The sequence below is a fragment of the Podarcis tiliguerta genome, assembly GCF_965153285.1.
Source record: "Podarcis tiliguerta genome assembly, chromosome: 6".
Lineage (NCBI taxonomy): Eukaryota > Metazoa > Chordata > Lepidosauria > Squamata > Lacertidae > Podarcis > Podarcis tiliguerta.
Window position 1 is genome coordinate 96,991,027 of NC_139539.1, and position 25,034 is coordinate 97,016,060.

General features: G+C 44.3%; 2 protein-coding genes and 1 long non-coding RNA gene across 4 annotated transcripts in view; 2 read left to right on the forward strand and 1 right to left on the reverse strand.

The window, feature by feature from the left end:
- LOC310680200 overlaps positions 1-25,034 on the reverse strand; it is a 179,585-nt gene that overhangs the window by 76,009 nt on the left and 78,542 nt on the right. The window lies entirely within an intron of this gene.
- On the forward strand, positions 1,489-9,375 carry GLRX5 (glutaredoxin 5). Its single transcript, XM_083446575.1, has 2 exons — positions 1,489-2,047; positions 7,331-9,375. The coding sequence occupies exons 1-2, from the start codon at positions 1,726-1,728 to the stop codon at positions 7,507-7,509; spliced, it is 501 nt and encodes a 166-aa protein (XP_083302701.1). The 5' UTR covers positions 1,489-1,725; the 3' UTR covers positions 7,510-9,375.
- On the forward strand, positions 11,657-24,320 carry PIGA (phosphatidylinositol glycan anchor biosynthesis class A). Of its 2 annotated transcripts, XM_083446537.1 has the most exons (7): positions 11,657-11,839; positions 13,196-13,976; positions 15,799-15,931; positions 18,022-18,154; positions 21,531-21,737; positions 22,503-22,762; positions 23,474-24,320. In XM_083446537.1, the coding sequence occupies exons 2-6, from the start codon at positions 13,259-13,261 to the stop codon at positions 22,758-22,760; spliced, it is 1,449 nt and encodes a 482-aa protein (XP_083302663.1). In that variant the 5' UTR covers positions 11,657-11,839; positions 13,196-13,258; the 3' UTR covers positions 22,761-22,762; positions 23,474-24,320. The 2 variants fall into 2 exon arrangements, with proteins under 2 accessions (XP_083302663.1, XP_083302662.1); XM_083446536.1 differs by lacking the exon at positions 23,474-24,320 and having other exon boundaries at positions 22,503-23,270.

Genomic DNA, 25,034 nt, shown 5'->3' on the forward strand with positions numbered 1-25,034 from the left:
AGGTTGGCGCTGTGGGTTCAACCACAGAGCCTAGGGCTTGCCGATCAGAAGGTTGGTGGTTTGAATCCCCGCGACGGGGTGAGTTCCCGTTGCTCGGTCCCTGCTCCTGCCAACCTAGCAGTTTGAAAGCACACCAAAAAGTACAAGTAGATAAATAGGTATCGCTCCGGGGGGAAGATAAACAGTGTTTCCGTGTGCTGCTCTGGTTCGCCAGAAGCAGCTTAGTCATGCTGGCCACATGACCCGGAAGCTGTACGCCGGCTCCCTTAGCCAATAAAGCGAGATGAGTGCCGCAACTCCAGAGTCGGTTACGACTGAACCTAATGGTCGGGGTCCCTTTACCTTAGATGTTCAGAAAGCACTACACACTTCTGACAAAGAGCAAATTAAGCACATGCTGTTGAATTGTACCAAGGGGTTCATATGACAGTAAAGCAAGACCTGCTTCTGGATGGCGAGATTAACCTGTGATGTCAGCAAGCGTGGTGAAAACCTGGATCTAGAAGTGTTCAATTTATCTGCAACACCACCACATATGAAAGACAAATCTTTCCCCACATCCCATCCATCATATCAGAGACAAAGATGGGTCACTCTGATAAAGTCTAATGAGCACACCACCACCCAAAAATTGCCTTCCATGTCACCTCTTGGATTTTCGCTGAGTTTTTGAAGGAGGGCGAGTCCCCAAGCAGTCCCACATACTATATAGTCATTCATCTTTACCCCCAAATTTTAATGCTCATGCAGGGCCGATAGTTACATTGATAAGGAGCTTATAATTCCTTGAGGCTGCCCCTTTGAAGTCTAGAATACAGATCGCCAGTAAGTAGGAAATGAGCGTAGTTATTTCTGCACATTTACTACCCTTTGATTCCTAACATTTTTTGCAGACTGAGGAAGGTGAAAGGACCAAAGGTCTGAGTCGGTAGCAGGCAGCTCCTGATGTCCCTACGAACCTTGTGGGCTGCCGTAGAGGAATACGGGGTTGGATGACGGGCGGGAAGCGCCTTAAACAGAAAGCGCTGCACAAATACCTTCTTGCTGTCTCCTTGGTCCCACAAGCCCCATCTCGGCCGACCTCGGGTTGCTGGGACTTCCAATGGGTGGGGCGGAGGGGTTCGGACGGACCCCAGGCCTCTTCGCCCGGCGTAGGGCTAAGCGAGGCGGATCCCACGGAGGATGCGACGGACGCGGGCCTGAGGCGGCTACACGCTTAGCCTTGAAGCCCTTCAGCTTCGGAGGCCGGAAAACAGAAAACAAACACCCCACCACGCCGGAAGCGGAAGTGCCGCCGCCGCAAATCTCGTTTCTTCAAGACTCCAACTTTCCCCGCCTCCCATGGGAAAGTGACAGAAAGCCCCATCAATCACAGCACAGCGCGTCGCGGTACTTCCTTTGCGCAGTTATAGGAGGCAGCAACAGCTCCTCTACCGCAGGAGAGAGTTTATTCAAAGGACCCCGTGCGGTACGATTGGCCACTGGGGACGAATAGGAAGCGGCCGGCCGGCCTGGCCTCAATAGTCATTGGTAGCTTGAGTTCGACTGACAGGAATGCCTGCCTTTCCGTCGCGGCGCGTATGGGGCGGGGCTAAGGAAGAGCAGGCAGCCCCGCTTAAACATTATTGGTAGCCCGAGCGTGAGTGACAGAAGTGGAACCGTGGCCTGCGTCCCTTTGGCTAGGCCGCGAGGTCGCCTGAGGGAGCCTCCGGCGAGCCCGCAGCCATGAGCGGGTCCTTCTGCCGACTGCCCGCAGCCCTGCGGCGGTGGCGCGGCGCGCGGCCCACGACACTCTTGGCGCGGCCGCTGAGCCAGGCCGGCCCCGGCGGCGGCGGAGCGGAGGGCGGCGAGGACGTCGCTTCGGCCGCCGGGTCGAAGGAGGCGGTGGGGCGCCTGGTGCGCGCTCACCCGGTGGTGGTGTTCATGAAGGGCAGCCCCGCGCAGCCCCAGTGCGGCTTCAGCAACGCGGTGGTGCAGATCCTGCGCCTGCACGGCGTCAGCGACTACCGCGCCTACGACGTCCTGCAGGACCCCGGCCTGCGCCAAGGTAGGCGGGCTGGGCGGAGGGGCCTCTGCGCCCGCGACACCCCGCGAGGCGGCCTGCGCTGCCCCTCTGAGGGGAAGGCGGGCTGAGGCGGGCTTGCGGGGCGGCAGGGAAACCTCGTTGCTGCTGCTGCCCGCCTGCATTTGCCAAGGCCTGAGCAGTGGGTCCCCCCCCCCGCCCCTCTTTCCTTAGAAGGGCCTGCTGTGGTTCCACGGAGTCTTCCTCATGAAGTTTCTGTGCCGTGGCCTGCGGGTTACGACTGTGTGGCCGGGCGTGGGGTCCAGTTCTCGCTCCCCGCCACCCCTCGCCCAGTCTTTCCCAAGGAGAAGAACGGGGAAAGTGGGTGCTGCTGGGTGCCACTGCCTGCAGGCGCCCTGAGCCTCTTTCGGCAGAAGAGCACAACCCTCCCCTCTCCCCTTCAATCTGATGTTTCCCGAAAGGCTGTGTGAAGTGTTGCGTGTACACACGGACCCATCCAGGCTGCCGTAGCCTCCAGAGGGGAAGCGGTTGCTCTTTGGTCCTGCCTTCCCCGCAACTTGGGAGCTGGATGGAGATGTCCGTGCAAGTGCTCGGATGATCCTTGTAGGATCGCCAGTCTCTTTTTGCAACTCAGGAGGGCCCTGCGACCAAACTGAGATTTCCAGTTTGGGGTTTGCATAAGTTGTTCTTAATATTTTATTATTTATTAAATTTATATACTGCCCTTCATCCGAAGATCTCAGGGTGGTTCAGAAGATAAAAATACAGGATAAAAGCACAAAATAAATACTTAAAAACAAAGCAAAACAATAACACCCCCCCACAAACACATTTAAAAGGCTGTAGAATATAAATCACCCAAAGGCCTGGTTGAAGAGGAACGTTTTTGCCTGGCTTCTAAAGAGTTATGAGATTGTATCATTTTTCAGAGCACTTCTAGAATATACACAAGAGCTTGCACCACTCCCTCAACTCCAATGTCTGTCGGGAATAGATAAATAATTTGGATAGAGATAAAGAATTTGTATTTGCCAAACAGAGCAAATAAGTGTTGAAAAGCAGTAAAATATCCTTTTTTTTTAATATGCAAATACATTTAAAGTTAGGTCCAAGAAGTGCTATCTCTTTGTTCAAAAGTTTCTGTTTAATGCATTAGGAAAGTCTTCATGTAGTTTCTGTGAATCTGTTGGCCAAGGATCAGGGCTAGAATTTGAATCTTGAATGAGTTGCAAGAAGAAAAGTTTTAACAGAGGAAACAAGAGCCAATGCAGTGTTTTGAGTGTTAGCCCAGGATCTGGGAGACCAGGTTTCACATTTCTACTCAATCATGAAGGTGACCTTGTGTGAATCAGGCTTGGCTGAACCTTCCTCACAGGTTGGTTGTGAAAATAAAATGTGGAGGTGAATGATGTGCTTTACCTTGAGCTCCTTGAAAGGAAATGTGGGATATAAATGTAATAGTAAAGATAAGAATGCAGTGCTGTTTCAACATGCTAAGTTGCCATGGAATATAGAGAGACAATTGAAAAATGGGGCAGTGAGAGCAGAATCTTTTGCTTGGGGGAAAGTGGCTGGATAGAATTTGGAACCAGGGTCTCTACTTTTTGGAGGAAGGATAAACTGCAACATGTGTTTTGCAGGCAATGATTGATTTATACATGCCTAATTAATATGCAGCAGAAAAGAGGGTGGACTGGGGGGCAGAGTGGGCTGATGCACACTCCACTGATGTGCGCAGGGGTCAGGAACATAACCCACACACAAAATGGTTGTTGCCTCTATTGTAATATTTTTTTAAAAATCTAGATAGCAATTTTTTTTAATTGTGGGAATTAATCAAACTGAACTGATGATTCCTCAGGCCAGTGTTTCTCAAATGTTATGAGATTATCCTGGATCCTCCATACCCTAATACCAATCTTGGAAACTTGCTGTGTATACAGGGGGTTATGTGTGCAGGGGGCTGGACTAGATGACCCTTAGGATCCCTTCCAACTCTATGATTCTATCTGTTTACAGCACTACACTAGTTTTCTGTAAGTAGCTAAAGTACAGTACAGTGGTGCCCCGCAAGGCGAAATTAATTCGTTCTGCGAGTTTTTTCATCTAGCGAATTTTCATCTTGCGAAGCACGGTTTCCCATAGGATGCATTGAAAATCAATTAATGCGTTCCTATGGTCAGAAAAAGTCCAAACAAAGCCAAATTTGGTACAAGAACAGTTTATTAAGTGCTCTTTAAAGTCACACATACTGTAAAGAGCATTTCAAAAATTGAAGGAACAATAACTTAACTTTGTAAACATGACAGAAAAGCATTTTCTAAGACTCTGGGGGACAACTCGAAGAAGGTTCCTCTTCTACTCTTTGCTTCTTGGTGAAGAACCTGTCCATGGTCTGCTGCTTCATCCGCCTTTTCAGGACCTGCCTGAAAGATGACATGACCCTCGTGTCAAAACTGTTTGCAAGGTCACGGGTCAGGTCCTTGTCATGGTGGTGCCGCTCTGCAAAAGCCTGCACATCTTTCCACTTGTGACAAATGTCCCTCAGTTCTTTGGAGGACAGCCGTTCCTCAGTTGCTTCCTCCTCTTCCTGCGAGGCCTGCTCCTGCGCAGCCTCTGCCTGCAGTTCGACAAGCTCCTGGGTGGTCAGCTCGTGGTCGTGCTCCTCCACCAGCTCGCTGACGTCCTCCTCTGTGACCTCCAGGACCATGGTCCTCCCCAAGGAAACAATGTCCTGCACCACTGTTGACTCTGGTGCATCAGAGTCACTTGGTGCCACACAGTCCGGCCACAGGCTGCGCCAAGCGCAATTCAAATTTCTCTGGCTGATCCCGTTCCAGGCCGTGATGATCATCTTCAAGCAGGTGACGATGTCAAAGTGGTTCTTCCAGAATTCCCGCAGGATGATGGTGGTGCAATCAGTCACCTCAAAGCATCGCCTGAAAAGCTGCTTGGTGTACAGTTTTTTGAAATTGGCGATGACCTGCTGATCCATCGGCTGGAGCAGTGGCGTGGTGTTAGGCGGCAGGAACAGGATGTTTATGAAGCTGAACTCCTCCAACAAGTCCTCCTCAAGGCCTTTAGGATGAGCAGGAGCATTGTCCATCACAAGCAAAGCCTTCAGCGGCAGGTCATTGTCCAGCAGGTACTGTTTGACAGCAGGGCCAAAAGCAAGATTGACCCAGTCCACAAACAGCACACATGTGACCCAAGCCTTACTGTTGGATCGCCACACGACACTCAGCTGTTCCTTGTCGACCTTGTGTTTCTTGAAGGCCCGTGGGTTCTCAGAGTGGTACACCAGCAGGGGCTTGATCTTCAGGTCGCCGCTTGCGTTGGCACAGAAGAGCAGGGTCAGACGGTCCTTCATGGGCTTGTGGCCAGGCAACTTGGCCTCCTCCTGGGTGATGAAAGTCCTTTTGGGCATCCTCTTCCAAAACAGCCCGGTCTCGTCGCAGTTGAAGACCTGCTGTGGAACGTAGCCCTCCGTCTTCACAACCTCCAGGAACTCCGCTGCAAAGTCTTCAGCCGCAGGAACATCAGAACTGGCAGCCTCTCCATGCCTGACCACGCTGTGGATTCCAGATCTTGTCTTGAACCGGTCAAACCAGCCTCTGCTTGCCTTGAAGACTTCTGGCTCGCCTGAGGTTCCTGACTGTTGCTGGACGAGGTCTGCGTGCAAGACCTTGGCCTTCTCACAAATGGCGGCCTCAGTCACTGTGTCCCCTGCACGCTGCTTCTCTTCTAACCAGATGAGCAGCAGCTTCTCCACCTCCTCCTGAACAGCTGGGCGGTTCTTGACGATCCTGGTGACTCCCTTGGCTACGTCCGTTGCAAGGATCTTCTCCCTCATCTTGGTCCCGATGGTGGATGGATTCCTCCCATACTCCCTGGCGAGGTCCGTCACACGCATTCCACCGTCGTGCTTCCGGATGATCTCCTTCATTTCCAGGATGACCTTCTCCTTCTTCCTCTCGCCGGCCTCTGCAGCAGCAGTCTTCTTGGGCCCCATGGCAGCACAGCTCCTACTTTTGCAAACCTAAAAAAGAGAAAATCAGTGCTTTGCATCCAAAAAATTCAAAAGCACCAAACCTCCCAGAAAACAATTCCCTGAACCACCCCCCAGCCACCCTCCACTCAGAAATCCAAAGCCAGAATTTTTTTTTTAAAAAGGCAATTTGCCCCAATGGTCACAGAGAATCAGAAAAATGCAGAAAAAAACGCACAAGATTCCAGATTCTTGCAAACCCCTTCTCAACAATTCCCTGAACCAGCCACCCTCCACTCAGAAATCCAAAGCCAGATATATATATATATACTTTTTTTAAAAAAGGCAGTTTGCCCCAATGGCCCCAAAAAATCAGAAAATAAACAGCACAAGCTTCCAGATTCTTGCAGACCCTTCCCCAACAGCAAGTCCTTGAATTCCAAACACCCCAACCCAAAATCCAAAACCCCCCAAAAAGGTTTTAAAAGTTTAACTTACCAAATGGCTGCAAAAGAAGTTCTGGAAAAGCTTCAAAAATCACTGAAGTCTTCAAAAATCTCAAAAAAGGCTACCACACCGCGTGCTATGAGTTGCTCCTCGAAGTCAAGTCGCAACTGCACCTCTTGAAGCAATGCACCCTGGGTATTAACAGTTTTAAGAAACAGGAAACAAACTTGCAAGACGGTTTCGTCTTGCGAAGCAAGCCCATAGGGAAATTCGTCTTGCGAAGCACCTCAGAAAACGAAAAACCCTTTCGTCTAGCGAGTTTTTCGTCTTGCGAGGCATTCGCCTTGCAGGGTACCACTGTACTGGATTTGATTGTGGGGAAAACCCATTTCAGATTGCAATGGGCAAGCTTAATCTATGGGGTTGTTGGAATGAAATGCTGCTCTGTTCCCCATATAGCTTAAACAATATACTACTGCTTTCCACTTGCCTGGCTCCAAAATGCCCTTGTATAGTTTTGTGTTTCTCCTTGGTACTTCTGTCTCTAATCTGAAATAATTGGCTCTGCAGCATTTTTTAAATTTGAATGAACTGATTCTATTCCATAATTCCATGCTTGGAAACCTCAGGTCAGTTTTGTCAGCTTAAATTGTGTTTTACACAGTAGCAAAAGGACAGGTCCCTTCCCCAAGTCGAGGAGGAGAAGAGAGAAGGTGATACAGACTTAAAGCCAATAAGATTTGCTAAAAGGCTATGGGTTGTGTGCTTTCTTTCTTTTCTCCAGTATAGTCTTAACTGCCTTGCCAGTTCAAAAACACTGTTATAAGTTGTCTAATGTATTTGGTTTAATTTGTCTTTCTGTTTTGATTCAGGAATCAAAAACTATTCCAACTGGCCTACTATTCCCCAGGTCTTCCTGAATGGTGAATTTGTAGGGGGCTGTGATATACTACTTCAGATGCATCAAAGCGGGGACCTAGTGGAGGAGCTTAAGAAATTAGGAATTCGCTCTGCACTTCTGGATTCGGAGAACAACCACGGAAAAAAATAAGCAAGTGACTGCTATGACTTTGACAAAGACAACTTTTGACAATTTGGTACCAGAAAAGCCTTATGCAATTTAGCTCAGAAAGGCAACTTTTTGAACTAACAATGAGGTTTTATCATTAAGCATTATGTTACCCACTCTACTGTACAATAGACTGATATGTGGCTATTCTGTCTTGAATTTTTTTTAAGCATAGCTCTGTAAATCAAATGTTTTACAATCAAAGTAAATAAGTAGTTCACTTCTATTTTTAATGATTTTGTATTCATTTTGCTTGAGTCACCAAAAAGTGGAACTTCTTTTTCTGGGGTGTTTCCATACTAGCTGTTTATACTCCAGAACTGTTACTCTTATTTACTCACTTTACAGTATCATTAAGTTTTTGCTGTGCTTTCACTGTGGTTATTTCATTTTTCCCCATGCTGCATAAAGTCTGACTTTAAAAGAAGAAAGAACAATGCTAGTTCCACAGGTGCAGATGGCCTAGCACTTCTCTTCCATTTTGAAATGTGTAGTGGCTATTTTTAAATTGGTGCTAATGCACTGTGGTGAAATTTAACAGATTAAAAATAAACAATAAGGAAAGGAAAAGACAAGCATTTAAGAATGGTGTGCAGCAATAAGTAACTATTTCCTGAAGCACCTGATGAGAGAGAATGAAACAATTTGAAGAAGTAATCAAATAAATTTAAAGTGACTGCTTTGGGATTTACATCAGGCATAGGTTGAATTAGGCAAGTTCAAGGTCATTTGTTACCTGACTACTCTTCTTTCACTAGTAGAAACTTACAAAGATTTATCCCAACACATATGCCCCTGAATCCCAACAATGCTAACAACAGGAATAAACTCCATTTAAACTTAGTGGGATTTCCTTCTGAGTAAATATTTGAAAGAAGGTCATTGCTGCTACTGTTTGTTTCTTCTCCCGTTGCTAGGGTTGTTGAACAAAAAGCAGGGTTGTTTTTAAAAGTTCCTTAAAGGGCATCTAAGTAATAAGACAGTTGCTCTTTAAAAAGCACTATAATGCATTGAAACTGCTTTTAAAAATCCCATTGAGGAATTATTAATGAACAGTTGCCTGGATGTGAATTGTACTCTTCTGCACTGGTGTGAGTGTGAACATAGCTTAGTGGAGTGTTTATGTGGAAAAGGCACAATAATCCTTGCAGTGTGGAAAATCTATTGCAAGTCTGCTCATAACTAACACTATGTAAAGCAGTGATTGGGTAGGTCTAGGAGCTGTGCATCTGGAAGCATCCTTGGATCATCTTCATAATTTGCAAATTGTGTTCTAAGCATAGTGTGAGTTTCCTTTGCTTCTCAGTGAAAAATGAAGGAAGTTGATGCCTTCGTTTTATTTGTGTAGAGTTTAGGAACCTAATCAGCCTATATTTAGGGACACATATTAAGAGTGCAGTAAATTCTTAGCTTGAAAACAAATACCACAGTAGTCATGATTACTGCTTCCAAAGTCAATAAATGGGTTTGGGGGGAAAGCCAGAAGTTTGGATTAAAAGCCAGGAAGTAACTTCTACCTCTGCCCAAAAGACTGCCTCAATTAATATAACGTCTATAATCAGTGCTTTAATATATATATAAACTTAATTTTGTGGCTCCAAATGGAAGATGTGCAGTTTTGGTATCACAGACATAGTTTATTGCTAGTGTCCATTTTTATATAAGTGCACAAACCCCTTGGGATACAGCCTTGGAACCAATAATTGGGTGTTTAACATTCTGAAATATTTTGTAAAGTTATGCATGGACATGTGTTTTTTCAAATCTGCAGTGATTTGTGCTTCACTGAAATATATTTTCTATCCAGTTGAATGAGGAAATAAATCTGTTTCATGTTGGACTGAAAAATGTAGACAGCATAATATTTGTTGATATTTTTTTAAAAAAACTCCATATATCAAGCTCCCTTAATGTTTCTGTTTCTAAGCACAAAAATATATTCATTGAAAGCTTACACATTGTTTTGTGCAGCTACACTAGTAGTAATATAAGTAAAATAAGGACCCTCACTATTTTTAAATAGGCGAGCAGTTTGTACCATTGGATACAAGTAAATAATCTGAGATATTTGTCTATTATTTGATTATTTCAAGTTTCCTTTTGAGGTAAAGGACCTAGAACATGAATTTTAAAATCCTGTCTCTTCACTGATTTCTTGATATTTTTTAAAGCCAGCAGTATGATGGAAAGCTCTGAAAACATATAAGGAACAGTTTTAACAGCACAATCCTAACCATGTCTTCTCAGAATTTAATAGGACTTATCAACAATATGGAAGACAGGAGTGCCTGGCGTGCTCTGGTCCATGGGGTCACGAAGAGTTGGACAAATCAACAATATTAAGGAGCATGAAGGCTGGAGGGCATTGAGAAAGTGACATGTTGGAGTCATGTCACTTCCATTTCTCTGTGTACTTTTCACTCTCTCCCCACCCATTGCAGACATGTGACTCCCAGAAGCTTGTCCGTGAGGAAAAGTGTTCCCTCATTCCTGATATGTAGGAACACATACTCCAGCACTGACAGAGATAGACGATAATAAAGTGAATGGAAATATGTTAGACAAAGTTGGCTTTGCTAACCCAAGGCACCCAAGACTAAAAATGATGCTGTCTAGTCTGCACTTGTGCAACATCACCCATAAGTTCGGGTTCAAGTCCAATATGATGAGAGAGCTTATGCTTTGTATTCACGTTCCCCAGAGTGCCGTCCAGCTCCTTGAGAATGTGCTTCCAGTTGGAGCAGGTCACCTTGGACGCGTAGCAGTACAGGAAGCAGTGCTTGTCATTCACCAGGAGGTGCTTGAGTGCCATCCGTTGCTGCCGAGAGCTCCCACATGCAAGGTGCATTTACTTGACTGCACGCAGAACGGATGGTCCGGTTGCAGATGTCACGCAGAACCTGCACAGCCATGTCCTCCACCCTGGCGCTGCCACCACGCCTAGCCTGTGTAATAATAAAATTTAAGGTCATATAGATCAACACAGGAAGACTGACCTGAAACCATTTTGACTCCCAAGCTGACCAAATGTTTTTTCTTCAAGGAGGGAGGCAGTCAGGGAGCCCTCCCATTGTCTCAGGAATTGAGTAATCACCATTTCAAAGGGTGACAGACTACCAGGAAAGGCAATCAGATAAGGCATTATCAGATAACCTGGCAGACAGGAAAAACAACATTCAAATTTCTGTTGTGGACCACCTTTCCTGTGATGTAGGTATGTTTGTGGGGGATGGTCTTGGGTTACACCCCTTCTGTGATGTATGTATGGAGGGGTGGTCTTGAGTTCCAGGGCAGGGAATTTAAAGATCAATAAAGATCAGGCTCACTAGATGTGTTGCTTCTCAATATTCTCTGGTTGGCCTCTGTTATTTTCTCCTACCAATAGGGAACCCATCTAAGGACTCTATACGGGCTCTTGGATACCCCATAGGGGGAAAAGGGCAGATTTTGTTTACCACACCTGGAACTCACCTCAGAAAGGGTGCAGCAGTGGGGGTTCCACCTCTGCCAGAATGCCCTTCTAGATCATCAGGAGCAGGACGCTTGACACCAGGATCACACTGAACATCAGCATGGAAGGCACAAGCAGCCATGCGCAGCTGGTGCCACCCAGCAAGCGGGCCTGGGAGACGCCCCCACGGGGTGAAAGAGCACGGAGACTCGGCTTGCTGGGCGGCCTCAGGCTGGAGGGGCACGCGGGTGCTGGTGCCACTTGATGGTGAGCCTGCCAGCCTCAGCCCTGCCAGCAGCCGCCTGCTTGGCTCTGGCCATCGCTGCCTGCAGAGGGCGCTTGGGCTGCGGGGCAGGACCTGCCCCCTGCTGCTCTTAGCGAGCAGGGCAGGCGTCAGGGCTGATGGGAGTTGTAGTCCAAGGCCCCTCTGAGGCCTCGCAGGAGGGGCGAGGGCGGGAGGTTGGGAAGCGGCCACGTGAAGGCAGGCAGGCAGACATACGGCGGCCTGCTCGGAGGCGTCTCCCCGAGGCCCTCCTAGGGAGGCGGAGCGGGAGGGAGGGAGGCGCCGGAGGAGACGTCAACGCGCAGCCCAGCGCCGCTTCCTCGAGAAATCGCCGCGAGCGCCCGCATTGGCTTTCGTTGCACCACGTGCTCCGGGCGCTGCCCTTCCATTGGACGCTTTCTCTCGCGCTCCGAAGGCGGCGTGTGGGCAAAGCGGTGCGTGGGTCTCGGCGCCTGCTGTTGCTGCGAGAAGGGCAAGAGCCGCCTCCCGCCGCGAGGGTCCCCGAGGAGCGGCGGCCGAAGGAGCAGCCGGGCGCCGGGAGAAGCGCCGCTCCAGTCCCTCGCTCGCGCGGGCGCCAGGTGAGCCTCAGGCCCCGCGGGGCCTCCGCCGCCGAGAGGCCTCCCCCCCCCCGCGCCCCTTCTCCCACGAGGGGACTCGAGGCTCTTGCCCGTCAGCCTCTCAGGAGTGGGCCGCCTCCCTCCCCGGGGCTTTGCCTGCTCTTGGTCGCCTGGAAGCCTCCTTGGGTCGCCTTGGGCAGGTGTCATAAGGAATAGTCATCCCACGAGGCCCCGTTTCTCTGAAATGCTCCCGCTCCGGGTATCCGAAGAGCCTGCGGGTATCCGAAGAGCCTCGTGCCCTTGGAGCATCCCTGTGCTGAGCTTGGCTTTCCTGGTGCTGTAGAAATGCAGCTCCCAGTGGCAGCACCAGTGTTAGTGAGGTTACAGGGAGCCAGGCAGAGAGCCGTCTCAGTAGTGGTGCCCACCCTGTGGAGCAGCCTCCCCTCAGATGTCGAGGAAATAAACAGCTACCTGACTTTTAGAAGACATCTGAAGGCAGCCCTGTATAGCGAAGTTTAATATTCCATTGAGTTCTGCCCAGAGTAGCTGGGGAAACCCGGCACTGGTGGGTGGTAAGGAAATTTTACTATCAAGAAAGATACATTAGTGGGCGGTAGGTATAAAAAGGTTGACTATGCATGGCCTAGATGACTTGGGGTCATTTCCAACTTTACAATTTTATGATTCTAAGTTGCAAAGCAGTTTCATTCCAGCAAAAGTAAAAACCAAACCTCTTTTACGCAATTAGAGCAGGTAGCTTACTGAAACCTTTATCTTAATAAATTTGTAAAAAAAACCTTTGCATAGAGAATTTATGTGGTCCTTTTTGTGGTACTTGGAGGGTACAGGTCGTACAGTGAACAAGCACAGTGGGACTTAAGTTTAGGCATGTATGGGACAGTAACACCCATCCCTCACAAGAGAAAAACAATCCATTTAACTGTGAAAGAGCTTTGTACAACAATGAAAGGGTTTTCTCTTCCTCAGCACATCAAAAGGAGCAAGTGGAAAGGGAACACTGCTCTCACCCAGCCACAGGAGATTTCGGTTGCAAACCACGTGACTGGAAATCTCAACGGTCGCAAGGGGGGCACTCACTCCTGAGTTGCAAAAAGCAACTGATGACTGGTTAATTTTGAACACTGGGCGGGACGCAGATAAATTGCATGATAATGGCTTCCCCCAAAGTCTTTATTCTAACACTGCAATCCTGAACACACTTACTAGGGACAAGAATAAATGCTATTGAACAGAATGTGGTTTATTTCTGACAGAAGCATGCATAGTATTGTGCTGTACAATGAAGACCTCTGTAAGTGGTGAGGTTTTTTTTTTAGCTTTGATGTGTAATGTGTATTTTTTTCTTTGCTCTTTTAGGAAATGGATGGAGCCTTTTCTTCATGTTGAATGTGTACTTTTCAGACTGATTGCTAAACTACTATGGCAGGTCAAAGAGGAAATCACATGCAGTTCCTATCCCCCTTGTCTTCTTCCATGGTGAACTGTCATAAATCTCCATCATGTTCAAGTAAAATTCATAGTATTTGCATGGTGTCCGACTTTTTTTATCCAAACATGGGAGGAGTGGAAAGCCACATCTACCAATTGTCACAGTGCCTAATTGAAAGAGGACACAAAGTTATCATTGTCACTCATGCTTATGAAGACCGTAAAGGCATTCGTTACCTCACCAATGGACTGAAAGTTTATTATTTGCCATTAAGAGTTATGTACAACCAGTCTACTGCAACAACTCTCTTCCATAGCCTGCCTCTGCTCAGGTATATATTTGTACGTGAAAGAGTCACCATTGTCCATGCCCATAGTTCATTTTCTGCTATGGCTCATGATGCCCTGTTCCATGCCAAGACAATGCAACTACGGACAGTTTTTACAGACCATTCCCTTTTTGGATTTGCTGATGTTAGTTCGGTGCTTACAAACAAACTCTTGACTGTATCGCTATGTGATACAAACCACATAATATGTGTTTCTTACACTAGCAAGGAAAATACTGTGTTGAGAGCAGCACTGAATCCTGAAATAGTTTCTGTCATTCCCAATGCTGTTGATCCTACTGACTTCACTCCAGATGTATCTAGAAGGAACAAAAGCACAATAACTGTTGTTGTTGTCAGCAGGCTTGTATATAGAAAAGGTAATGAGATCCAAAATATACGTGGCACTTAATGTAGCTTCTTTCTAATGCTATAGAGTTGATCAGAAATTGCCTTTCTGTTTGTATCTACCTTTTAAATTTACTTAAGTTTTGCTGCATTATATTATGGCTGGTTTTATTATTATTTTATTATTTACTAAATTTGTCAGTTGTTTTATCTTACCCAGGGAAGCCCAAAGTGACTTACAGCCAGACAAAAAGACAATAAATCCCACACAGATGCATTGAAACAAAGAGACTAGAGAAATACATCAAAAGCATCCCACCCACTTCTAAAAGGTCACAGATAGTTAAAGGCCAAAGACCTGGTTATAGAGGAAAGTTTCTGCCTGGCACCTAAATATTTTACGACCTGGCAAGTATAAAATCCTGTTTAGATCTGTGGCAGACCGCATGCAGTTTCATGTGGATTCACATGCTGCTTGGCAGGAACTGCGTGGGGCTGCCAGTTTTAACAAGTGAAACTACAGGTGAGAGTGCTGTGATATCATAGGATCATGATGACCTGAGCAAGAGCTATTGTTGTTGCAGGTAGAGGGCCTAGTAGAACGATCATAATGCATACAGTTTGTTCTGTTCCTCCAAACATGCAAATACATAAAATAAAAAGGAATGTTGTGAGATATAGGGGTGCCTAAACCAAAAACCTAGGATAGACAACAAATTCAGAGCAAAGAGCAAAAATGGCATTGGCCCATTAACTCTTTCTAGCAGACATTTTTATCTTCAGCACTGGCACCAATGTTTTTTTTTTCTGGGATGCTCAGGGATACGCTGTACCGGCACCATTTTTTTTTTAGAAGAAAAATACTGACTGGCACAATGTTTTGCCTTTAAAAAACTTGCTGTCATGTAAGTGTCACACTAAGATTAGGGAGCCAGTGTTGAAGTTCTTGCTCTGCCGTGAAGCTCAGCATGACCCTGAGTCACGTCATCTCTCAGCCTGTACTGTTTCACGGGGCTTTTCATAGTATAAAATGAGGCAAGGAAAAGCCATGCACATGGCTTTCCTTGGAGGAAAGGCAGGATATGACTGCAATTAATTTAGGGGGAATGATTGTGAAAGTGCAGTGTGCTACCTTCCATTCACCAGTACAAGGCATGTTGGTAATCCACCTACACAATATCTAGTGCATTTTCCTTTTGGACTGTTGCCTCTGGGCTAGTAGTTTAGATACTAGTAGAGAATCCATCCCTGCTACCTTTTCTCTGTCAGTGGACTTTATTCCCTGCTGTTCCTGACAGTAGCCATGCCACCTCACGGCTTCCAGTCTTGTGTTACATGGGAGTAAGTTCTTCTGAACCCAGGAGGACTTACTTTTGAGGAAACAGGTTTTCAAGTGCAACTGCTAGAAGAAAGTAATTGTTCAAGACACTTTATCTTCTCTTTCTCTTAAGTTTTGTTCTGCCTTATATATTCTCCATTAATCCTCCCTGCTTCTGTGGGTAGGACATATGATTGTTGTCTACTTCCCAAAAAGCAGCTTTTGCACAAAGCTTTGCTTGTAGTGTAGCAGATACTTAGAAATCAGGTACCACTGAGATCTCGCAGTAGTAATGAATTTTTTATGGAGTAAGATAGAGTTGAAGTAAATTTGTAAACTTCAGAAATAAACTCTAAATCTGGTCACAGTAAAAAATCAAGGAGCCCAATACAGTACACTATAGTTTTTTATTTGCAATTTTATTAACACAGTTTTTTTGTCATTTTCTTTTGATGCTGACGTATGATGGAATGGTTTGTCAGGTAGATAAGTAACAAATCTGAAATACCAACTGCCTCTAAATATTATGTCTTCAGGTATAGATTTGCTTAGTGGTATAATTCCTGAACTTTGTCAGAAGTATCCAGATTTACATTTCTTAGTTGGAGGAGAAGGACCAAAAAGAATTGTATTAGAAGAGGTACGAGAAAGATACCAGCTGCATGACAGGTACTTGCCTTGCTCTTGTTTTAATACTGTTGTGGTGATTGAAGGGTCAAAGGAAGAATTGGGTGAGCATTGGGAGGAAGGTTGCAAGGGGGAGGTGCATATGGCTAATGAAATTTGCATATAATTTCCACCATCCTGCCAGATACTGAGCAGCACTTGGTAGCATGCTGTGATTTTTCTGGAACATTCTTGTTTTGGAAGAGTGCTCTCAATTCTGGCATATTATAAACTTACAAAATTTGTTTAGGTGAGTCACTCTTTTCCATGTATGCAGCTCAGCGCACATGGGGGTGGGGGATGGCGCACCAGTCTGATAATCCGCTGTGGATAATCCCCCAAATATGTAAATTTGTAATCTGGAAGGTGCTTGATGGTCAATCAGTATTCAGTTCTTCAAAATCTTTTCAAAATTGCTTTCTTGCTCAGTTTAAATAAGATGTCCAGTTACTTTCTTAAGATACTTGTATTTCTTCTATTCCTTGTTGGTCCACATTGAGCTTCTTCACTGAACTAGCCACTATAGCCCCAAAGTCTTGTTCCTAGTCATTCACCACCAGTCCAGATTACATTAGCATATACAGTCAAACTTCGACTCCCAAACACCCCCATTTTGGAACATTTCGGCTCTCAGTTCGGGTTTTTGAATGTTTTTCGGAAGCCGAACACCCAACGCGGCTTCTGCTTGAGTGCAGGAGGGTCTTGCAGCCAATCAGAAGCCATGCCTCAGTTGTTGAACATTTTGGAAACCAAACGGGCTTCCAGAATGGATTACGTTTGACAACCGAGGTTTGACTGTATGTGAAGTTTGGATTTTTAAATATTTTTTTTTTGCCATTTTACTGTCCATTCACCCAGTTTGGAGAAATCCTTCTGGAGCTCTTCACAGTCCTTTTTTGTTTTGTTCAGCTTGAACAACTTGGTATCATTAGCAAATTTGGCTACCTCCCTGCTCATTCCTAGCCCTTGATCATTTTATGAGCAAGTTAAAAAGCAAATGTCATAACACTGATCCTTGGTGAACTCCCATTTTCTACATCACTCTTTTGAAAGAACTGTCCTTTTAATTCTACAGTCTGCTTCCTGTTTCTTAACAAAATACTGATCTGCAGGAGGACTTCTCCTCTTACCCCGTGAGCCTTTGGTGAGGGACTTTATCAAAAGTCAGCTCTTTACTTGGCACAAAAGTCTTAATGTTGGCATTCCCTGGGGAAGAGTGTTCCATAAGCATAATTGCTCCTTTGGGAGGAAAGGCAGGGTACAAATTTAATAAAACAAAAAATTAAATGAATAAAACGGCAGCTAGTTGCCCATCTCTTTAGGCGAGTGAAAGTGGAAAAGGAAAAATGTATATACGGTCAAACCTCGGTTCCTGAACAGCTCCATTTTGGAATGTTTCAGCTCCCAAACCATTTCCGCTCCCGAATGGTTTTTGAGCGTTTTTCGGAAGCTGAACATTCGATGCAGCTTCTGCTGAATGCAGAAAACTCTTGGAACCAATTGGAAGCTGCGCCGTAGTTTTTGAACATTTTGGAAGCCAAACGAGCTTCTGAAGTAGATTATGTTCGACAACCGAGGTTTGACTGTATTGGCAAAGAGCAATCCTCTAAGTAACCTGGCCCCAATATGTTTAGGGCTTTAAAAATTAATGCCAGGACTTAAAATCAGGCCCAGAAATGACATGGAAACTAGTGCAGATAACTGCATTGCTCTGTTTTGGGCCTGCTAAACTGTCTGCACCATTTTAAAAGTCAGCCTCACAGTACATGACAGTAATCCATTTTGGAGACTATCATAATGGATACCCATCACAAAGTTTTCTCTCTGTGGTATCATTAAATGTTGGCTGAATTATGCCCGTTATGGATTGTATCTGAATGTGTGAACCAATGCCATTTAAAAGCATTGTGGAGCTTGTTTTGATATGCAGTCCAGCCCATCAGTGTCAGTAGTGTAAATAGCTAAGAAAGTTCATAAGCCACAAAATTAGTGATATTGACAAGTGCTTACGTTTGACTGTGATCATACACATGGTTATGAAGACACTTGCAAAGATTACCTTTAAAAAACTTGTTTTCTCTAATTGCATGCAGAGTCCGTCTCCTGGGAGCTTTAGAACATCAGGATGTTAGAAATGTCTTGGTTCAGGGACACATTTTTCTCAACACTTCTCTCACCGAAGCATTTTGCATGGCAATTGTGGAAGCTGCCAGTTGTGGTTTACAGGTAAAAACAGTTTCCTTGTTTAGAGAGACTAGTTGGACATTTTCTTAATAACATAATATACAGACTTTTGAATAACATATCTGACAGAAGTGTCTACACTTATAACTACAAGTTCTTTGGAAATGAAGAATCAGTTTGCATGGGACTTACAACTTGATTGTCAGTTCTCTGTATTCATTATGTAGAATTTTAACATAACTGGCTTGCATATTTCAGGAATGCAAGGTGTGTTTGAACCTTGATTATTTGTCTTATTCTCATCTTTGATTCAGAAAGCAGCATTTGGACAACTGAAGACTCAATCATTATCCTTAAAAAAATTCATTCACAGCTTTAAACATTAGATTGCCACATTGTGTATCTAGTGAAGGAGAGATTATTCTACAGTTTAGCAATATAGGAGAAAGAAAAACAATATAAAATGAAAATGTTGAGGTAAAAGATTGAATAAATCAAATTTTATTTTGGTTCATTTGGAAGAAGATCACTCACTGTTTGGATTAAGTAAAAAAAATCATTTTGAGTCTCTGAATGTTCTCAAGTAATTACAGACTTCCATGTTTTCTGACGTGGCTGCTAGATTAAGCTAGGCAGAAAAGAGTGCAAGTCGCAAGCACTGCTGAAACTGAACAGGAGGAATTATAGATTCCTAACTGGCTCTTTTTATTCTAGTAATGTTTGGCTGGCATAGACCACGGAATGGGTGAGGAGCAATCCAGCTCATCTATTCATTGGTTCTGCCTGCTGCAAGTTGTTGAGATGGTGCTTCTACAGCAAAGGGAAGCAGTTTGGTTTCTCCTCCTTGCATCTCTCTGAAGCGGCAGGGAGGCTGGAGTCTGAGGTCTCTGGACTTTGGTATCCTTCAGCCCTGCAGAACTTTGGGAGAAGCCCTCTCTCTGTTTCTCAGGGGTGTGACTGCTCACAGCTCCAGTGGGATGATGAACCATGAAAGGTGCATTTACACCTTTGTCACATAGATCTCAATTTATGATCTACCAGCTATGTATTGTGTCTTGCCAGGTGATTGATAAACCGCCCCTTCTGGCTATTGCAGGAAGACATAAAAAATGTAGCCTCTAGGAACTGCTATGCATATCTGTTGTGCTGCTCAGTTTTGAGGATTCTGCTGTGCTGGCCTTTTCTACTCTATTTAATATTTTCACGTATGCTCATATAAAATTGGCTTAAGAGGTCATAAAGTACACTGATTACTTTTTTTGATTAATTCATCTTCATTTGCTTGATTTATTTACATCCAACCTTTACACACACACAGAGAGAGTGCTTTTTTCTGGGGGTATGCAGGGGTACGCATACACCTAAACATTTTGTGAATTTTGTACTTTTGTCCATTTGTTTTCCCTGATTTGAACTATAGAATAGTGATTTTCTTGAGTCAAAATGAGAATACCCCTAAACATTTTTAAAGAAAAAAGCACTCTGTGTGTGTGTGTGTATATATACTTTTCAGCATACACTACAATTAAAAAACAACTAATACAAATAATAAAAAAGAAAAGAAGAAGCATAAAGGGGGGGATAGAAAGCCATCTTTCAGAGGTGCAGCTTAGCTCTTGTCCACCACAGAAGGTGGGGGACCCTCCCAGCTCCCACTTGGGAGATCTTCCCTGCCTCTCACACATGGTCTTTCACCTTCCACCCAACACCTTTTGTGCATACCTTCATTAATCCAGAGTAGAGAAAGCAGGAAATAAAGGTAATAAAAAATAAAAAGAAAGAGAGAAAAAAGAGAAATAAAGATGACTTTCATCTCTTTAATAGAGAATTGCATTCCTTTCTTATGCTAAAGACATTATTTTCACTTTTGTAGCACTTCACAAAAAGGACAGAGCATTAAAAGTAATATAAAATAAAGATTATTAAGCACCCTTATCCGTTTATAATCTTTCTTAATCACAAATAATTAAGATATATATTTTTTTATTTTTCTGGCTGTTAGGTAATGTCTCATCTTACGCCAGCAGTCCATTTGTGTTCTAGGTGAAAATTAAGTGGTGGATAGATTCACGTCCGTCGTAATTCATCCCAGTCTCAGAAGTAATTAAAAGAAGGGAGCTTTAGCTGACCTGATGTCCCAAGGACTAACCTTCAGGGCTATTATGCAGGCACAGTGGTGATTCCTTGCTCCCAACACGTTCCCTCCATCCAAAAACTTCATCTAGTCCAACCCTTTGCAATGTAGGAATCTTAGCTAAAGCATCCATAACATATGACCATCCAACCTCTGCTTAAAAACCTCCCAGGAAGGAAAGTCTATCACCTCCTGAGGGAGACCATCCCATTGTTGAACAGCCCTTACTGCCAGCACTGTTTAGTTGAAATCTCCTTTCCTGTAACATGGAGCCATTGGGAAAACAAGCTTGCTCCATCTTCCATGTGACGGCCTTTGAGATATTTGAAGATGGCTATCATATCCCCCCTCAGTCTCCTCTTTTCCAAGCTAAACATGCCCAATTCCCTCAACCATTCCTCATAAGTCTTGGTTTCCAGACCCTTGGTCATCTTGGTTGCCCTCCTCTGCACATGTTCCAGCTTGTCGACATCCTTCAATTGTGGCACCCAGAATTGGACAATGTATTCCAAGGCAGACCAAGGCAGAGTAGAGTGGGATTACGACTTCCCTTGATCAGAACGTTATACATCTGTTGATGCTGCTGCATCACACGGTTGACTTACATTAAGCTTGTGGTCCTTTAATCTCCCTATCTTCAAAGGTAGAGAGTAATAACAAAGGTTTATGTTTTGCCTATTGTTAATCACAGCATAATTATCTTGTTGTAGTGTCAGCAGTCAATGACTAGCCAGCCAGCTTTTCTCATGGAAGTCCCACATCCAGTCTATCCTCAAAAAGACTGAAGGAAGCTGATAGCAAAAATAAAAATATGGATTTATAATGTCAAAATGCCACCTTCAATCTAATACAAAAGAGCAAAATTAAAACAGCTTGTCTAATGGATTTGTAAGATATTATTACTGGTGGAAGGTGTTTGGGCAAGAAGTGACCTGTTTTGACAACGGGGCGGGGGGTCAAAGGAGAGAGAAATGGCGCTGAATCAAAGTGTCTCCTTTCTTGAGGAGTTTCCACAGTCATGAGTCTCCCTGTGTAATTTTGGGCCATTCAAATACTCTTCATCTGATTTACCTCACAGTGTTGCTATAGGGATAAAAGTTGAGATAGAAGCTGAGAAGGCCATTTATGCCACCTAGATGGAAGGGCAAGACAACACATTTATTTATACATTTACAGCTGATCATTTGGAGGTGAAACATTCATTACTGTGTTGTATTATTGATATAGTATTTTTGAAACCTAAATTGCCTGATAAGTATAATATAAATTTTCCTGCTATTTTAGGTGGTGAGTACAAGGGTTGGTGGGATTCCTGAGGTGCTGCCAGATAATTTTATAATCTTATGTGAACCTTCCGTGAAATCTCTCTGTAATGGTTTGGAAAAGGCAATTCGTCAACTGAAGTCGGGATCGCTTCTGTCTTCAGAAATAATACACAACAACGTTAAAACTTTCTATACTTGGAAGGATGTTGCAAAGAGAACTGAAAAAGTAGGTACACTTCCATATTCTGAGACCCATTATATTTTCCTGGTCTTTGTTTTAGTGTAGGGGGGGGGAAACCTGTGGCCCTCCAGGTGTTGCAATGCCCATCAGCCCCCAAAAGCGTGCTCAGTGGTCAGGGATGGTGGCAATGGCAGCCCAGCAGCATCTGAAGGGTCAAAGCAGGGAGGCTTGAGTATTTTTCAGAGTGGAGGGTGAGCAGCTTTACAAATATGTTGTTTTTATGTCATACTTGTGATATTACGTAACAGAAATAAGTTCTCAAATTCCTTGTCCTGGTAGCATAATTTGCAAGCTTCATTAAAATTGCCTTCACTTGGGCCCTTGCATAACATCTCCTAGTTGTTTCACTATTTAGCTTGTTGGTGTGGAAATCCTTCTAACTAACAGTCTTTACTAGATACTCCTAACTTATTTCCACCAGAAACCTTCACATACATTGTACTCTGTACTGGAGCAACCCTAGTCAGATGAGTAAATTCTCCTCCTCCCCTAGATGCAATGTTATTGAGAATCAAGAGCCTCCCCTTGCAAAACAGTCTGTGGACCTGCTGCTGAGAGAGAGCTGCTACCTATGGACCTCTTTCTGAGATCTCTCCTAAGCCCCCACAAGTGCTTGTGCATATGCAGAAGTACACCCTGTATTGGACTTAGAATATAATCAGCCTTATAAGCAGATGTCTTGCCTATTAGATGATGCAATCTAAACATTGCAGACAACCCTCATGTATTCCCCCCCCCTTTCTTTCTTAGGTGTATGACAGAGTGGCAGGTGAAACTGTATTACCAATGGGCAAACGACTTGACAGACTAATCTCTCACTGTGGCCCAGTGACCGGCTGCATTTTTGCTCTTTTTGCTGTGCTCAGCTTTCTTTTCCTGATCCTCTTGAGGTGGCTGACACCAGATTACCTTATTGATGTTGCAATAAATGCTACAGGAGAAAACGGGGCATGGACTCGACAGTATTTCCCCAATAAAAACAAAAAAGAGAAGACTTCGTTCTGTTAAAGGTGCTAACAAACAGGACTGCATTCTCCTATGGTCTAGCATTGGCTGTTAGATTTACATTTGCCAAGCAATGTTTTTATAAATTATTGGACAATTTTTCTTGATCTTTGGAAAGAAGATGTTCTACCTCAGATTAGGATAGTTTAAAATGGCTTACGATAGTTATGCTTGCCAAGACCTGCCACAATAGCTGATCACATTTCTTTCAACCTGAATGATTTTGTTTAAATATGGAGAATCTCATTGTGGCAATTACTGAAAGAAAGACTTGGGTGAATAGGTGGAATTTTACTGCTTTCCCTATTTTTAATATCCTTACCTTCCCCCAAGCCTTAAAGATGAACCTTCTGTTCCAGCGCAAACCAAGTGGAGATCAAAATTGTAACTCTAGATGTAAGGTGTGCTTTTTAAGGGTCAGACACCAATGTGAGACACAGGTCCCATAGAGGAGATTGGACTAAATCTTTCTTTAGTTTTCTTGGGCACTAATGAACAGTATGAAAATAAGCATATTTTAATTTTTTGCATGCTTTCCTGAATATACATTTTAAAATGTGTTCTTTGGAAGAAGTTGCTTCTTGCTGGTGTTACAATTTACTTTTTATGGTTTTCATAGAATCATAGAGTTGGAAGAGACCACAAGGGTCATCGAGTCCAACCCCCTGCCAAGCAGGAAACACCATCAGAGCACTCCTGACATATGGTTTGTTCAGACACATCTGGAAACTGCTTTCATGCTGCACGGATAAGCCCAAGAGAGCCTCCCTATCTCCAGGGTGCAACAAGGAGAAGGTTGGAAGCTTCTGCTTTTATGTAAAACAACAACAACAACAACAACCCAAAACCTATGGTTCCCCTTTATGGATAAACCTGGGGGATTGTTATTCTGAGTTATTCAAACCATAGTTTGTTGAAATAAACCAGGATCAACCATGGTTTCAGATCCTGGTTTGTTAACTAGTGCAATTCTATCCAGCTCTGAGAAATCCAAATGGTTTACTCCCAAATCCGTTTGCATAGGATTATAAAATATGGCAGAAATAAACAATTGTTCCCTAATTTCATTAATTACAGGGAACTGTGGTTTGTTTTAAAGTAGAATTGGAACCTTCCAATTTCTTCATCATGCACCTGGCTTCCCAGTTTATCTGAACTGTCCCTATGTTTTGGCTATTTTGTTATTTTTAAAATCCCATTACAATATTGATATGACAATCAACACTGTTCTCTGTGCTTTGGGGTCTTGGTGTTTAATTTGTCTCACTGTGGCTCCTAGCTGCCTCCTACTTTAAGGGTAGCAGGCAGACACCACTGGAAGAAGTCCCCACAGGGACTGAATATGAGTAAAATGCAAATCAGGTTAGAACCTAGTTGCTTAGTATTTTTAAGGGTGGCTCTTTTTCTTGGCTGTGAAAGTATGAATGCAAAATTAAGAGATCATGTATGAATAATGATTACTGCATGTGCTGGATATGTGCTTCTGGAGGGGGGGACTGTATGGACGTTGTAAGGTACAAGTGCCGAGGTTTTTAATCAATTAATTAATTAATTTTAAGATCCTGTTTATTGTCCATGCGTCTTTTCTGCCACCATCTTCAGCTTAAAGCTACGTTCCTGTGCATCCTTATTGGGGAATAAAAGGTAAAAGACCCCTGGACGGTTAAGTCCAGTCAAAGGTGACTATGGGGTATGACACACACATCTCGCTTTCAGGCTGAGGGAGCTGGCGTTTGTCCACAGACAGCTTTCCAGGTCATGTGGCCAGCAGGACTAAACTGCTAGGTTGGTGCAACGGAACACTGTGATGGAAGCCAGAGTGCATGGAAATGCCACAGTGGTACCTATTTATCTACTTGCACTGGTATGCTTTTGAACTGCTAGGTTGGCAGGAGCTGGGACAGAGCAACAGGAGCTCACCCCGTTGCGGGGATTCGAACAGCCAACCTTCGATCAGCAAGCCCAAGAGGCTCAGCACCACCCGTGTCTCTCTGCCAACCTAGCAGTTTGAAAGCATGCCAATGCAAGTAGATAAATAGGTATCGCTTCGGCAGGAAGGTAAACGGCATTTCTGTGCGCTAGCCATCTGTTGACAAACGCCAGCTTCCTTGGCCTGAAAGCGAGATGAACGTCACACCCCCAGAGTCGTCTGCGACTGGACTTAACTGTTCAGGTGTCCTTTACCTTTACCTATTGGGGAATAAGTTCAGTTGGACCTAGTGGCTGTGTTCACATTTAATGCTAAGCCAGAAAATATGAATTCCTACTTTGCTTCTG

Excerpts from the sequence above, each read along its gene's own strand:
- GLRX5 (XM_083446575.1), top strand. The coding sequence starts at position 1,726 with ATGAGCGGGTCCTTCTGCCGACTGCCCGCAGCCCTGCGGCGGTGGCGC. Across the intron at positions 2,048-7,330 it reads GGACCCCGGCCTGCGCCAAG|GAATCAAAAACTATTCCAAC; the intron begins GTAGGCGGGCTG and ends GTTTTGATTCAG.
- PIGA (XM_083446537.1), top strand. The coding sequence starts at position 13,259 with ATGGCAGGTCAAAGAGGAAATCACATGCAGTTCCTATCCCCCTTGTCT. Across the intron at positions 18,155-21,530 it reads CTGCCAGTTGTGGTTTACAG|GTGGTGAGTACAAGGGTTGG; the intron begins GTAAAAACAGTT and ends CTGCTATTTTAG. Across the intron at positions 21,738-22,502 it reads TTGCAAAGAGAACTGAAAAA|GTGTATGACAGAGTGGCAGG; the intron begins GTAGGTACACTT and ends TTTCTTTCTTAG.